We start from the raw sequence: 13701 nt of genomic DNA, 5'->3' as shown, positions 1-13701 counted from the left end.
CATATACCACCCTATTTCCTTCCCACAACAACCCTGGAAAGCAACTAGTCTTTTTAAGCAGAAAAAGAACTCAAGAGATTATGGTTTTATTTGCTGAGAAAAATTTCTTATTTTTCATAACCACCCAAGGCAACAATGCTGAAAAGAGAAGAACCTACTAGGGATATGGAGGGGAGAATGAATAGCAAAAAATCATAAGTTATTATAAAATTGTTGAGCTATAAAAGGACTTAGATATTTATTTAGTGTAGCAAGTCTCAAAGGAAGAGGAATGGCAGGTGCATTTGGATTGGGGTGGGAGGCTTTCTTAAACTACTCTGGAGATTCTGACACGTCTCCTTAAGACTTGATTCTCTAGCACCACCACCTCCACCACCGCCACGGCCACCACAGCCATGAGGGCAGCCATCCCACTTCTCCTGCTGAAAGATGTTTTCACGAGGGGAGAGTACTGTGCACGAGAACAGTGCAGTGTGGAAGCAGAGAAAAAGTCCAAAGACACTGGGCTAGTGCAAATTCTTTCTCTTTGTTTTATCGGAAACAGGAGTCAGAAGTTAAAGATGTGCCTGAGATGTCATGACTGATAGGTGGCACCCCAGGACAGATCCTAAGCCCCACTCACCACAGCTCCATCTCAGCACGGACATGACACCAATGCAGGTGAACAGAATTTTACTATGCAAGAATGAATATGCAGGAAGGCACTCGAAAACTGGGTTCTCCAAGGGGAACTTCCCCATAGGTGGAGTGGAAAGGGCAGGCACAGGTAGCCACCGAGGCCACAGTCTCCTGTGAGTACCTAAAACAAACGAGAGCTGGGCTAGATACTTTGGTCATGGCGGGGGGGGGGGCATGTGTAAGGTGGGCACTAAATTATCCTCTAGAGCTGGTGATAAAGATCTTATTTGGGGCATTTTCCAAACATGCATTTACACATGAAAAAATACGATGTGCTACATAAACCAATAATAGACATGATTCTAATACTTGAAGCTCCACTAGGTAGCTTTGTTCACTCTTGGGGATACTCCCACAGGAAATGGGAATATCCTCCTCCTTTCCAGCATAGCTGTGGGGAAGACCAAAAAATGGACCCCCTGGGTAGACATTGGTAGAGCCTCCTTTATTCAGAAAGGAAGTAGACAAAGATGTCTCAGTCAGGTAAGTCTGGTTATGCACTGGAGCTTTTCTAAGCACTGTCCCTTCCCTATGAAGACTAGAAGACCATGGGCCTTCCCCAGATCAGAAGGCAGGTGATATGGCAGTTTGGGCATTTTTTGATACTTATCACTGGCACCAGTGCATAGATAGGCATCATGATATCATAATGGATTTCACAATGGCTATCATAATCAGATGACAAGGCTGAGATTTCTACAGAGTGTAGGAGGTAGGCATTTTGACCTCAAGGTTCCTTCCAGTTCTACCAGGCACCCAGGAAGGAAGGGAGGAGGGAAGATCCCCCACTGAGCAGCATCCACCCTTCTCTTTTCCGAAGGCACATCTATACGGAGTCTACTTAATGACCTTTAATATCACATATGGCCCCCTAATAGGGAAGAGGCCCATCCGTTCTCTTTGGTAATGGGATGTGTTTACAGGGCAGACATTTTCATCACACGGGGTCCACTGCAGCTGGCGGGGTGGCCAGCTGTGAAACAGGACTGCACAGAGAGCCATAATCTACACAAGGCTAATGAGGAGCGACCCAGCCTGTGTTCTGTGAACACAGTGGAGGACAGGCCCATTAGTTATAGACCAGAGGGCACTGGGCCCAGGCAGCAGCGGTTCATCTTCTAACATCGTGCGTTGCTTGAATCATCTCCGAATTGCCCTGTACATCCACAAATTGCTCATTAAGGCTTTCCTGTCATTCCTGAGTGCAATGTTCACTCCTCTCTGAAAACTCTCCAAGCACAGAGAGGCTGTGCCTAGGACAGTATAGGGCACACAGCAGACATTTAATAAATAAGAGTTTATGCAAAGGGAAACCAGGAAACTTTTGGAGGTGTGGCTCTATTACCTTGATTGTGGTGGCAGTTTCATGGGTATATGCACATGTCCAAACTCATTAGATTGTATACATTAACTATGTGCAGTTTATATATCAATTATACCTCAATAAATGTTTTCAAAAATATAAATAAGTAAATAAATAGGAGTTTATGTGCCCACCTGCTTTATTACAGGGTGAGCTGCTCTAGGACAGAAATTCTGGCCTACCCATCTTTACCCACATGCCTTGTTCAGGGCTCTTGACAGCTGCTCAACATTCATTATTAAATGAATGAGTGACCTACTTTACAAATGATCTGTGGAGCAGGGTCCCTCCTCCCTAGATGTCTGACTGAGAGAGAGCATGGCTCCCTCCCACCACCTCCCAGATGGGTAATGCAGGGGGTCATCACAAGGGCCAGCGCAGGGGGTGTGAGGCAGCTTCACCCCCCAAGACAAGTTGGTAACTAAGGAGCACAAGCCAGTTTTCAAGCCCCGGGGAACACGCAGTCACTCCAGAGGGCTGGAGGGGAGTCTCTGCACCCACCCCTTCTGCAAAAATAGAAGCTGAGCGATTGTCAGACTCCTCTGATTGCCAAGAGCTTCCCAAATCTGGAATTAGAGGCCTCCTCCGATGAGCCTCCCACCAGAAGGGAGGCCCAGACTGGGCTCAGGCAGCAGCTACTTCCTCGCGCTTTGTTTGGATATGGATCCGCACACGACCCTCTCTCTAAACCATCACCCTCCTACCCCTTCCAAAAACACCAACTAAGTCAAAGGCTGATATATTTAAAATAGCTCTGCACAGATATTTAAATTAATCTTAAAGCAACTTAAAAAGACTGTTTTTCTCCCCCGCCTCACGACCAGCACATTTTCGGTGGCAGCGGGTAAAGCTTGAGCAGCATTTTCACCGCTGACTCAATATCAAAACATTCCAGGGCTGCCCTCTTCCCATAGTCCTTTTCACTCCCTCTGTTTTGTTTTTAATATCCTCTCCCCCCCTCCACACACCCGCACGTGCATGTACACACACACCCGCGCTTCTTTTTTAGGTATGAGCATACCACACAGCAGGTGTTCTAAACTTAGAGTTGATGGCTAGAATTCAGGGATCATATACTTACGAGAAAAAACCTATGCCTTTATTTCACTAACCTCTAACTGAAATATATTAATAGCATTCCCTTCCATTATGAACAGAGGTAACAAACCACATTAGTGTTAGCAATACTGGTGTGTTTGACACCAAGAGAAGCACACACATTTTCATATTGCGCCAGGGTTGTTGCCCTGAAGCATCATTCATGCCCATCACTACTTCAAACTTATGGTAGTTATTGACTTCAAGTAGATATTTTTATTTAGTACACTGATAAAGAAGTACATATGGTACTGCTAATTTTTAAATGTAATAACTGTATTTCAATAATTGCTTTCCAAGCCTATACGTATTTTTTGTACATTTAGAATTACTATTCTAAGAAGGGGTCCGTAGGCTTCACTGGATCAAAGATGTCCATGGCACAGAAAGGTTAAGAGCCACTGCAGTGAAGTAAGCATGAGAAGGTAGGATTTGAGATCTTCTCTGGGTCACTGGGGCATGGGCCAGAGGACCTACAGATTAAAAGGCAGTGTTCGGTGGTAGCAGAAGGCAGGTTCTAGGAGCAGAAGGAAAGCAGGGTTATTGGATAAGAGCTTGGGTGGGCTTTGGGGATAGACTAAAACGCTGGTCCTGTCTAACCAGCAGTGTGACCTTGGGCAAGCCGCTTCACCGCTCTGAGTTTCCATTTCCTCAACTGTCAAATAGAAATAATAACATACTATTCAATTCTTATGACCATTAGTTGAGAGGATATATTTGTGGCAGCAATTACTGCCCAGCTGAATGGAACTTGGCTGGCTCTAGAAGCGCAGCCTCCTCTACCTGGGGACTTCTGGAGCTAAGGTATGCTATTTGTTTTGTTTTTCAGACAGGCACTATCTGTGCCCTATGTAGACTTCCATAACCTTGCGCTTCAGGGATACTGTGAAGAGCCCCAAAACATGCCTAGGCAGACATATGTCCTCTGCCTCCCCTTCTGTCCCTTGCTACTGAAACTGGCACTCAGGCCAGGCTGCAAAGCAGATTTCCTGCCCTAGAGCAGAAGAGACCTCAAGGAAAAAGGAGATGTTCCAAATCGTTCCAAAACTGGCATCAGGAGCCAAAGTACCTGCCTCTGGCTTCACAGAACAGCTGACTCCTGACCTGGCATCTTACCACTTGGTAAGTAAGGATTCTGTGGTCCAAGCTGCCCACCCAGAGCAGGCCAGGCCAGGGCAGACCCAGGCTTCTGGGCCACTGGGCAGAGCCCTGAGGAAGGTCAGGGGAAACCCCTTTGCATGGCTCTTCCGAAAACTTGATTACATGATGTTCAAAAGTTCTGTTATAGAAAGAGATATGCATTCTTTATAAAGTACATATATTGATTTTCTTTTGGCTATAAAAGATTGGAAAATACAGAAAATTTATAGAGAAATTAAAATCAACCATAAGCCCGGCTCCTAGTAATCAAAACTATTAATATTATAGCAAATTTTATTCCAGTTACACATAAATTGGGATCACACTTATACAAAGAGTTTTATATTTCATTTCATCACTTAAAAATACCTAGAGACATTTTCAATGTGGGCTCTTATAAGACACACAATCATTACATCAGACGCTGCTTGTGAAAGTCATAGGTTACTGAGAGGTGTCATGGCTTTCCTAAGAAGAGTACATTGTGCATTTAAATATAACCCAGAAAACTGATAAAAGAGCCCTTTTTACTCTTCTTAAAGTATATATAAGAGTAAACTCTCTTCTCTTTAGCTTGAAGAGAATATAGAGAAGATATCTTTGTGTCCTCAGCAAAGAAGCATCATATGCCATTTTGCTTTTTTACATTCTCATATCTTAGTTTTCCTCTGATAAGGGGAAAGCTTTGAATATTCAAACATGGTGTATTACTCCAGAAAGTGCTTAGCAGCTGAGAAGAAACCTCCAGAAAGAAGTGCTATGGCAAGAAGAGCCCTGGACGTGAAAACAGGAAAAAACTGGATTCACGTGTCAGCTCTGCCACTGTAGATCCAAGACCAAGAACGTCAGTTTCCCGAGTGTCTAGAGAGACACTACCACTCGACTCATAAGGATAGAAGGATTGTGCAGATGAAATAAGACTCTCCATGTGAGAGTGGTTTGTCAATAGTAAAATACACTGCAGGGTGATAATCACTGATTAATGATAGAGTGGCTTTAATAGTATTGCTGTTTTCGTTGCTTAGCTGGCTTGAACCACTCATCGTAGGTGCTTAGGGCAGCATCCAATAGTAGGGAAAAGCATGAACTCTGCAGCTAAACTATACTCTCTAGCTTGGTGAATTATTTAACCTCTCAGTTTCTTCATCTGTAAAATGAGATGATGATAGTACACCTACCTCTTAGGACTCTTGAGGACATTAAAATGAGTTGATTTATATATAGTGCTTAGAACAGTGCCTGGCACATAATAAATATGTAAGGGTGAGCTTTAAAAACAGTCAGTGATCAATGACCAAATACAAGATTGAAATAAACTTTGCCAGCTAAAACTAGTAGGTACTTTTTAAAAAAGCTTTCCATAAAAGTATTATCATCATTAATCAGAAAGGTGAATTAGCAACCTCCATCGGTTTCCCTAAAAACTATGCTCCCTCCAACCCACTCCAGGTTTGGCCTGTCCCCTTCCTACCTTCTCAGCATCCTGCTCGAAGAGCCGCAGCTGAAAGCACTGGTCCAGCTTGAGCTTGCGCACGTGCCACATCTGATGCAGGTGCTGCCTGGTGGAGTGCAGCTTGTCCAGGAGGCTGGTGATCTTGGGCACCAGGCTCTGGAAGTCAGCGCTGCCCGGGATGCAGTTGCGCCCTGAGAAGCCGTCGCTGCAGCGGATGCACTGCAGCAGCCGCTGCCCCTCTCGGTCCAGCTCCTCCACAGGGGCCTTCAGCACCTTTTTCTTGAGCTGTGTGTGTTCATCGATGAGCCGCCGAGAGCCCTCCACGTCCACGGGGAACTCCTTTCGGGCCAGCATCTCCTGCAGGTCCTCAAGGCGCGAGAGCAGGTGCACGGCGCTGTTGAAGAACTCCTCCAGGGAGAGCCGCAACTCGATCCACTCCTCGTGGTTGTAGTCCAGGGAGCCGTCGAACTCCTCCGTCAGCTGGGAGGGGTCCACTAGCTTCGTGAGGCCTTCCACGGACACCATGCTCGTCTGGAAGGGACAGACACAGACAGGGAGACTCAGAGATATGAGGAGAAGACCACAGCAGAAATAGGCAGGTGGAGGGAAAGGCAAGGGGAAAGGACAAGATAAGTCCACATAATAACGACCACACCCTGCCTAGGAAAGGGTGAGTGGGAGACCACAGGCTCCACTGGTTAGGAGTCACAAATCAGCTACAGTCAGCAGTTCCTACAGACTGCTGACTGCTTCAACAAGCCTCTCCACCTGCTCGCATTTGCCACCCAAGGAAAATTGCCTTTATGTCCCTGCTCCCTTCATCTTCCCTCCTACCGACCCCACGTCTACCACAACAGGGCTTTAGATGCTAGAAGCAGAAGCTGGCAGAAAAACTGGCCCAGTGCTTGGGGGTCAGTTTTCTATAGCTTTAAAACCAAGGCCCATGGACCCAGGGTAGCATCATGGTTGCATTAAGCAATGTGGGTTAACACGTGGGCCACAAGCATTTCACAGTATCTTTCTGCTTCAGGCTGGGCTCTCCCCTGGAGCAGACGCCCTTCTGTGGTACAGTGAACAGAACTGGGGCTAGGCAACAGGGGAGTTGGGCCCTCGGTTCTACCTGTGAGGCCCCTACAAGCTCTTGGAGAGCAGAGTGGAGAATGTCTGTCTCCAGCAAATGATGGTGCAGGCAACCATCCCAGCTTATTAATAACCATCTTTCCCTTCCTATAGGGCTTTGGGCTTCTCTTCTCTGTCATGAAGAATGAGAGGCTATCAAAGAAATATCTGGGTTTGAGTCCCAGTCCTACACTGGGACCCAAGGCAAACTATTTAAGTTTATATTTATTAAGTGTGAGGAGAGCCTCAGTCTCCACCTCTATAAAATGGAGATAATAATTCCTCTTTCATAGGGCTTACTGGGATTAAATAGGTCAACGTGTGTAAAGCACCTACGGTGCCCAGCATGGAGCACATGCTCAATCCCCATTAGTGCTCTGAAGGCTGCATCATTACTTGAAGACCCTAAAAGCAGTTTGCCTCTCTGTTTTCCTGCTACTCTCTAAGCATCCCCACTTCTTATCCCTTCTCTCTCCAGCCGCCTCCTAAGACACAGGGAGCTGCTGCCACAGGCAGGAGGGCTGATCTGGGACAGTGGTTCTCAAACTTAACTGGTCATTAGAATCCTTTGGGGAGTTTACAAAAACACTAATGCTCAAACTCCACCCTAGAAATTCTGATTGAATTGGTCTGAATTGTAGCTTAGGCAGGGGGAGTTTTAAAAGCCCCCATGGTGATTCTAATTTGTAGCTAGAGTTACAAATTCCTGCTAACCTACAGCTTTGCCACTCAAAGCATGGCCCTCGGAGCTGCAGCATTGGCATCACCTGGGAACTTGTTAGAAATGCAGAATCTCAGGCCCTACCCCAGACCTACTGAGTCAGAATCTGCATTTACAAGCTCCCCAGAGGGGATTTGTGTGCATTAAATTTTAAGAAGCCCTATTCTAGACCATTTTTCCCTTCAAATCTGGCTCAAAGTTTACTACTTCCAGGAAGTCCTCCATGATTATACTCACCAATTATTAAGTATCTGCTATTGAACAAGCCTATACTCTCATCCCTGTATCACTTGTCACCCCGGTCTGCAGTAGGTATTAAATTTGCTATTTTTAAGATACTGTTTTATAAATATTCTTTTGACTGGGAGGCCCCCAGCTACCTGTCTTCTATCTCTTGTTTAGGAGGCAGAGACAAGCTTGCTCAACTTGGAGTGAAAGAGGTGCAGGGAGATGGGACGTGCAGGCCAGCTATGCAGACACAAAAGTTTCAAGCTTTACTGAAAAGATTATTTTCAGTCTCTTCAGCTTATACTTTTATAGGCTTATTGTCACTGCCACTGTATAAACAAACCAAAAATATAAAAAGCATTTCTGTTTTTACACCAAGCCTAATTTCTTGTGTTATTTGCACAGAGTGAGAACTGCCTCCATCAAGTGGTCAGGTCATTGTGCTCAAATCGCAGCCTACTGGGGACACTCTACAACACACGGGCGCTCCTGGCTCTGGGGGACAAAAGTCTGGAATGGGAAGCTGCTGAAAGATTAAATGCAGCTCTGCCTTTCCAACACGCACGCACATACTAATATATACACAGTTCATCCCCCTGCAGACGAGGACCAGAATTCTGAAAAAGGGAACAGCTCAAATTTGGCTGGAACGAAGATGCCTAAATCATTGATTTAATCTGATGTGTTGTCATTAAAACTTCTCAGGGGACACATATGACCTCGGAAAATTTACTTCAAAAACAACATGTTTTTCCCGATACAAGTAATATATCATCTTTGAAAGAAAATAGAAAACTACAAAGAAAATAAAAGTCACCTATAATCTAGCTACCCAGAATAAACCATGACTGACATTTTCACATGTCTCAGGCTTCTTCTCCACACATACACTTAGAAAACAAATTTCAGATTATACTGCCCATATTGTTTTATAACCTGCCTTTTACTAAACCATGTATCATGGCCATTTGTCAATTATACTATTTTTCTAAATATAGTTTTTAATGATCTCATAGTATTTGTATATTAATATCACCAAAATGAATGGATAGTTAGGATACAACCTATACATGTGTATATATATGTATTATATATGTATATGTTTATGAGTGTATATGTATATATACTATTGTATATGAACATATGAACTGTGCATTTATAGACATTTTTGTTTGTAATTTTAGTTTTAATCTCTTTGTTTTGTTTCATTTTTACATTAAGAATATTTCCTAGAAGAAGAATTACTAGATCAATGGATCAATGGATATAAGCTCTTTTTAAGGCTTTTGATACAAATTACCAAATTGCCCCAGTTTACACACCTATCAAAAGTGAATCTCATTGTCTAATGAAGCTCTGCATTTGGGACAATTTCTTAGGCCTCTTGTTCCTCCCCAGACTCCCACTGGCAAAGCCACGGTGGCTAAGGAATCCTGAAATCTCAGCCCTAGACGTGTTGCATATTGTAGGGCAGACAAAGAAGAGGAAGTGAGAAATGTGTGGATGGCAGAAGGGGAAGGGGAAGGGAAAGAAGGTGCTAAGAAAGAGAGGTCTGGCTCACCTCAAAGATGAATTTGGAGCTGCCAAAGTTGGTCTTCTGTTTCTGCCAGAAGTTGTCGGGTTTGATGATGAGGGCCACATGGATCTCAGCTGGAAAGGCTTCCTGCAGCGTTTTGAGGAGGGGCTTGATGAGGTCCCACTTGGAGCCCCGCATGTCGATGATGACAGTGAAGCCACGTTTGCACACGTCCTCACTGTGGGGAGGTCAGAGGTCAGGCATGGTCACTCTGGGTAGCTGAGACTTTGAAGTGCACAGTGAAAAAGCACCCAGAAACCTGCATTCCCCTTGACGTGGACCACCCTTTCAACTTTGCACCAGGTCTCCTGGCCACTTTCCAACCCAACTCAAAATATAGTGCCGCAGAAAATCCTGCTAGATTAACCCTGTCTGACCAATGGTCCTGGCATTCTGTCTTCTCCCAGCCCTTTGCAAATAAGTCGGCCTTTCTTATACAGGTTGAGTATTCCTAATCCAAAAATATGAAACCTGAAATGCTCCAAAATTTGAAACTTTTTAAGTCCCAACATGGTACTCAAAGGAAATGCCCATCAGAGCATTTCAGATTTTAGACTTTCAGATTAGGGATACTCAAACGGTAAATATAAGGCAAATATTCCCAAATCCAAAAATATCTGAAATCTGAAACACTTCTGGTTCCAAGCATTTTGGATAAGAGACAGATACTCGATCTGTAGTCAATTGCATTTGTTGGGATGTTTACTGTTTGGGTATTCACAACTGTATTTGCTTTCTCTTTTCATTTTTGTCTCCCCCTCTTCTTCCTGGAATGAATCAAATTTTCCCCACTTGAATTCAAGCTCTCTAAAGACAGCGACCCTGTTGCCTCTTAAATCTGAGGTGGAAAATCCTTCACAGGAGTGCTGTTCTTTCCTGCACACACATCAGTGACAGACGCTGATACACTTTACCCCTGAACTCAAACTGGGCCAAAAAATCCTTTTCAATAAAGGGATCCAGGCTGGTTCTGCCACTTGATTAGAGATGGTACACAAAGTATTAATATTCATAAAATGTATTTGCCACCACTATATTTAAAATGTATTACTTGTAGTTAAAGATGTATATAAACTTTTAAAAAATCCAGTTGCTGAGTCATGCCGATCACTCAGAGAAAGCCAAGAACTGATCAGAGCAGCAGGTGCAATGCGGCTGTCTCATGCACTTTCACTGCAAGAGTTATGGCGTGAAAACATACATTTCGGGACGTTAAGGGAGGACGCTTGATGGGGGGAGTAACTCCTAAAATCAAGGCAAATTGAAGCGACGTGACCATCTTGAGAACCAAGACTTAAGCAACCTAAGTGAATCAAAATGTTGCTATATAACTTATCAAGTAGCAAAGTCTACTTTAAACACTTTAACTCCAAGAATAGGAAGAAAGAAATGAAGGTCAAATAGTTATAACATCTCAGTTTGGAACAAAGTCTATGTTTTAATATTTTGAGGTTTTCCTTCTCTTATTTCTCACTGAGTATTTTTGATTTACTTAACCTATCCCTTTATAACTCAAAATAGACTTTGGTTAATTCACATTTTTTACATAAACACTGGAGTATTTCCTTAGGATCTTTCACTTAATTTCCCATTTCCCAGATTGTACTTGACTAAACTACCATGTGTGTTTCATGACCCTCAGATGCACCTACTACACATCAGTTGCTTACAGCTATTGGCAGTAAAGCCACACTTTGGAGGATTTAGGCCACAAAAAGAAACAAAAAACCTTTTTTCAGGCTTCAGTCTCAAATCTCAACCAGTGATCAGAATGGCACAGCCCCATGAAGAGTCCACAGCTCTGTGCATATGTGAGTCTCGCAAGCACAGGCAACTTACTTAGGCTTCCCAATTAGAAAATTCTCCAGGTGAGGGGACTCTCCCTAGCATGAGAGGAAGGCTGAGTATTCTCCCCAAATCCTGCATCCCAAAGGAAAGGAGTTACCTCTTCTTCTCTGACACTTACTAAAACAAGTGGCCAAGGTCTTCTATAAATAATTTTCTCTGCCCTCTTGTCTGAAAGCAAAGTGACTTTTTCTTAAATTACAGGGTTTCTTTCCCACTCTAAGAGAAACACCTGACAATTACAGACAAGTTAAAATATTCAAAGATCTATATAGGAGATGCTAATGGTAGGAATTTATAATACCCTGGCCTATTTCCTTTCTATCTGTTTTGTGCATACGATTTTCATACCATACAGTGTTCTACTTTTGCCTGTAATAGAGAGTTATTTTTCTCACGTCTAAAATGTTTTTGAAACTGTTATATTTAATGACATATAGTATACCCTATACCTATCCCATAACTTACTTAATCATTCTCATGATTGCTTTACAGAAAGGTATATCAACTTCCATGTCTACCAGCAGTGTATGAAAGTCCCCCTTACTTGATCCTTACCAGCTCTGGTCACTGAACTTTCAAAATATTTACCCATTTTCCAAGGAAAAGACTGCATTACATTTAAATTTGCATTTCTTTGATTACTAGCTATTGCTTATTGGCCCATATATATTTCTTCTGTGAATTATCCATTCTTTTATCCATTTTTCTATTAGAGTTTAATGGCTTTCTAGTGGGGTTTAATGGCTTTTCTCACTGAGTATAATTTAGTTTAGCTTGACTTGCATTTTGTTGCATGCCCCCTTATGTCAGGTTCTGCACCATAACTATAGATCTTGTCTGTCCTTAGAGATGACAGTCTTCCTTATTTCCCTGCCCCTCAAGCTCCATCCCTGTTGCCATAATTATGCTGACATGAGACATCTTGGTCCCTAACACCAAATATTCAGTGTTGCTACCAGGAGCTGGAGGTTGACTATCCCAGCATCTAAAGGTGGTGGTCAGTAGCAGGTTAAATCCTATTAACTAATCATTTCTGACAACTGAAAGTAGAAATCAAGTGCTAATATTCTCTAGGGAGTCCTGAATCACTCAGGAGATGGGGAAAGACACCCAGTGGCTGAATGCTAAGAACTAATCTAATTGGTATCTTTCTGTGAAAACAGCTTAATCTTCCAAGGTGCTTGTGTATTTGGTTTCAAGTAAGGGTCATAGCTGGAGAAGGAGAAAGAACTGTTACAGCTCTCTGCCTGCTTCTAGACCAACCTCCTAGTACCTGAAACCCTAAAATTCTCTGCCCAAAGGGCTCTTAGCCTACTTCCTGAGCCCATGCAAGTAACACCACCAATATGTATACCCCTATGCCTGAAGGGCAGCAAAGGGTTGCTATTTGCAAGGATGTGGCTAAAACATGGCTGTATGAGCTGGGGTGTCTGCCTGCATGCATAAGGCCCCCTGCCATGCAGTGCAGAGCTGGGGAGTGGACAGAGAGGGAGTCAGAGCATAGGTGTGGACTTATCTCTGTGCTGCCATGTTTAGGCCTGGGAGCTCAGAGTCATCCAACACATCTAAATTTGAAGTTGGCTTCCTAGGTTGCTGTAAAGATATATTATTAAAGATAGGACAGAATGTGTTTAACAGTTTGTTAGCTTGCTACATTAATTTTAAATATCCAGACAAAAGATATGTGGGCACCACAATGTCAGAATGAGTCCCTGCAAGAGAAGAGGCTGGAGTGGAAGCAGCCTTCAAATAGGGACGTACATACCTCATATGTAAAGGCAGGACACTGGATTTATCCTAAAGGCAATGAGGAACCACTGAAAGGTGCAATTCAGGGAAGGAATATGATCAGATGATTCAGAAAGATTGCCCTCCAGCTGTGCAGAAAGTGAGCAAATTGGGGTCGGCTCAGAGGACTGGTGAGAGTAGAAGCAGAGAAACCACCTACTTTAGGTCCTTGTTAAAATGACTCCTCAATGAAGTCTTCCTTGGGCCACCCTATTAGAAGACTACAACTGTCCCCTGGCACTCCCTACTCCCCTTCCCTGATTGGTTTTTCTCCTTGGCATTTATCACCATCTGCATGATGTATTTCATTATTTATTGCCCATCTTCCCTCACTGGAAAGTAACCTCAATGAGCGCAGGAATTTTTTTGTTCATTTCACTGCTGGGTTCCAAGTGCCTAACACCACGCCTGGTACATACGAAGACTCAGCGCATTGAGAAAGTAGAGGTAGCAGTTAAGGGTATGGAAACTAGAATCAAACTTTCTCGGTCTGAGTGCCAGCTCCACCATTTACTTACTGTGGAACCTCTCTGTGCCTCAGTTCCGCACTGTAAAATGTGAATAACAAAAGAAACTACATTACAGGGTTGTCTGAAAGGTTAAGTTTGTTAATATGCAGAAAACACTTATGATGGTGCCAGACACACAGTTTGTAAGTCTTGGCTGCCATAGGAGATGCTGTTGGTGCC

At 43.5% G+C, this 13701-nt stretch overlaps 1 protein-coding gene across 1 annotated transcript in view; it reads right to left on the bottom strand.

Annotated features, from left to right (window-relative positions):
* Positions 1 to 13701, bottom strand: part of KALRN (kalirin, RhoGEF kinase) — a 583131-nt gene that overhangs the window by 417848 nt on the left and 151582 nt on the right. The window contains exons 4-5 of the mRNA XM_012639639.1: positions 9362 to 9554; positions 5751 to 6263 (exon numbers count right to left, since the gene is read on the bottom strand). Of these exons, the coding sequence (XP_012495093.1) occupies positions 5751 to 6263; positions 9362 to 9554 (706 nt within the window). The remainder of the gene's footprint in view (positions 1 to 5750; positions 6264 to 9361; positions 9555 to 13701) is intronic.

This window comes from Propithecus coquereli, unplaced genomic scaffold, assembly GCF_000956105.1.
Source record: "Propithecus coquereli isolate 6110/MARCELLA unplaced genomic scaffold, Pcoq_1.0 Scaffold10, whole genome shotgun sequence".
NCBI lineage: Eukaryota > Metazoa > Chordata > Mammalia > Primates > Indriidae > Propithecus > Propithecus coquereli.
The sequence above is the reverse complement of the archived record's forward strand: the minus strand, read 5'-3'. Positions and strand labels throughout refer to the sequence as shown.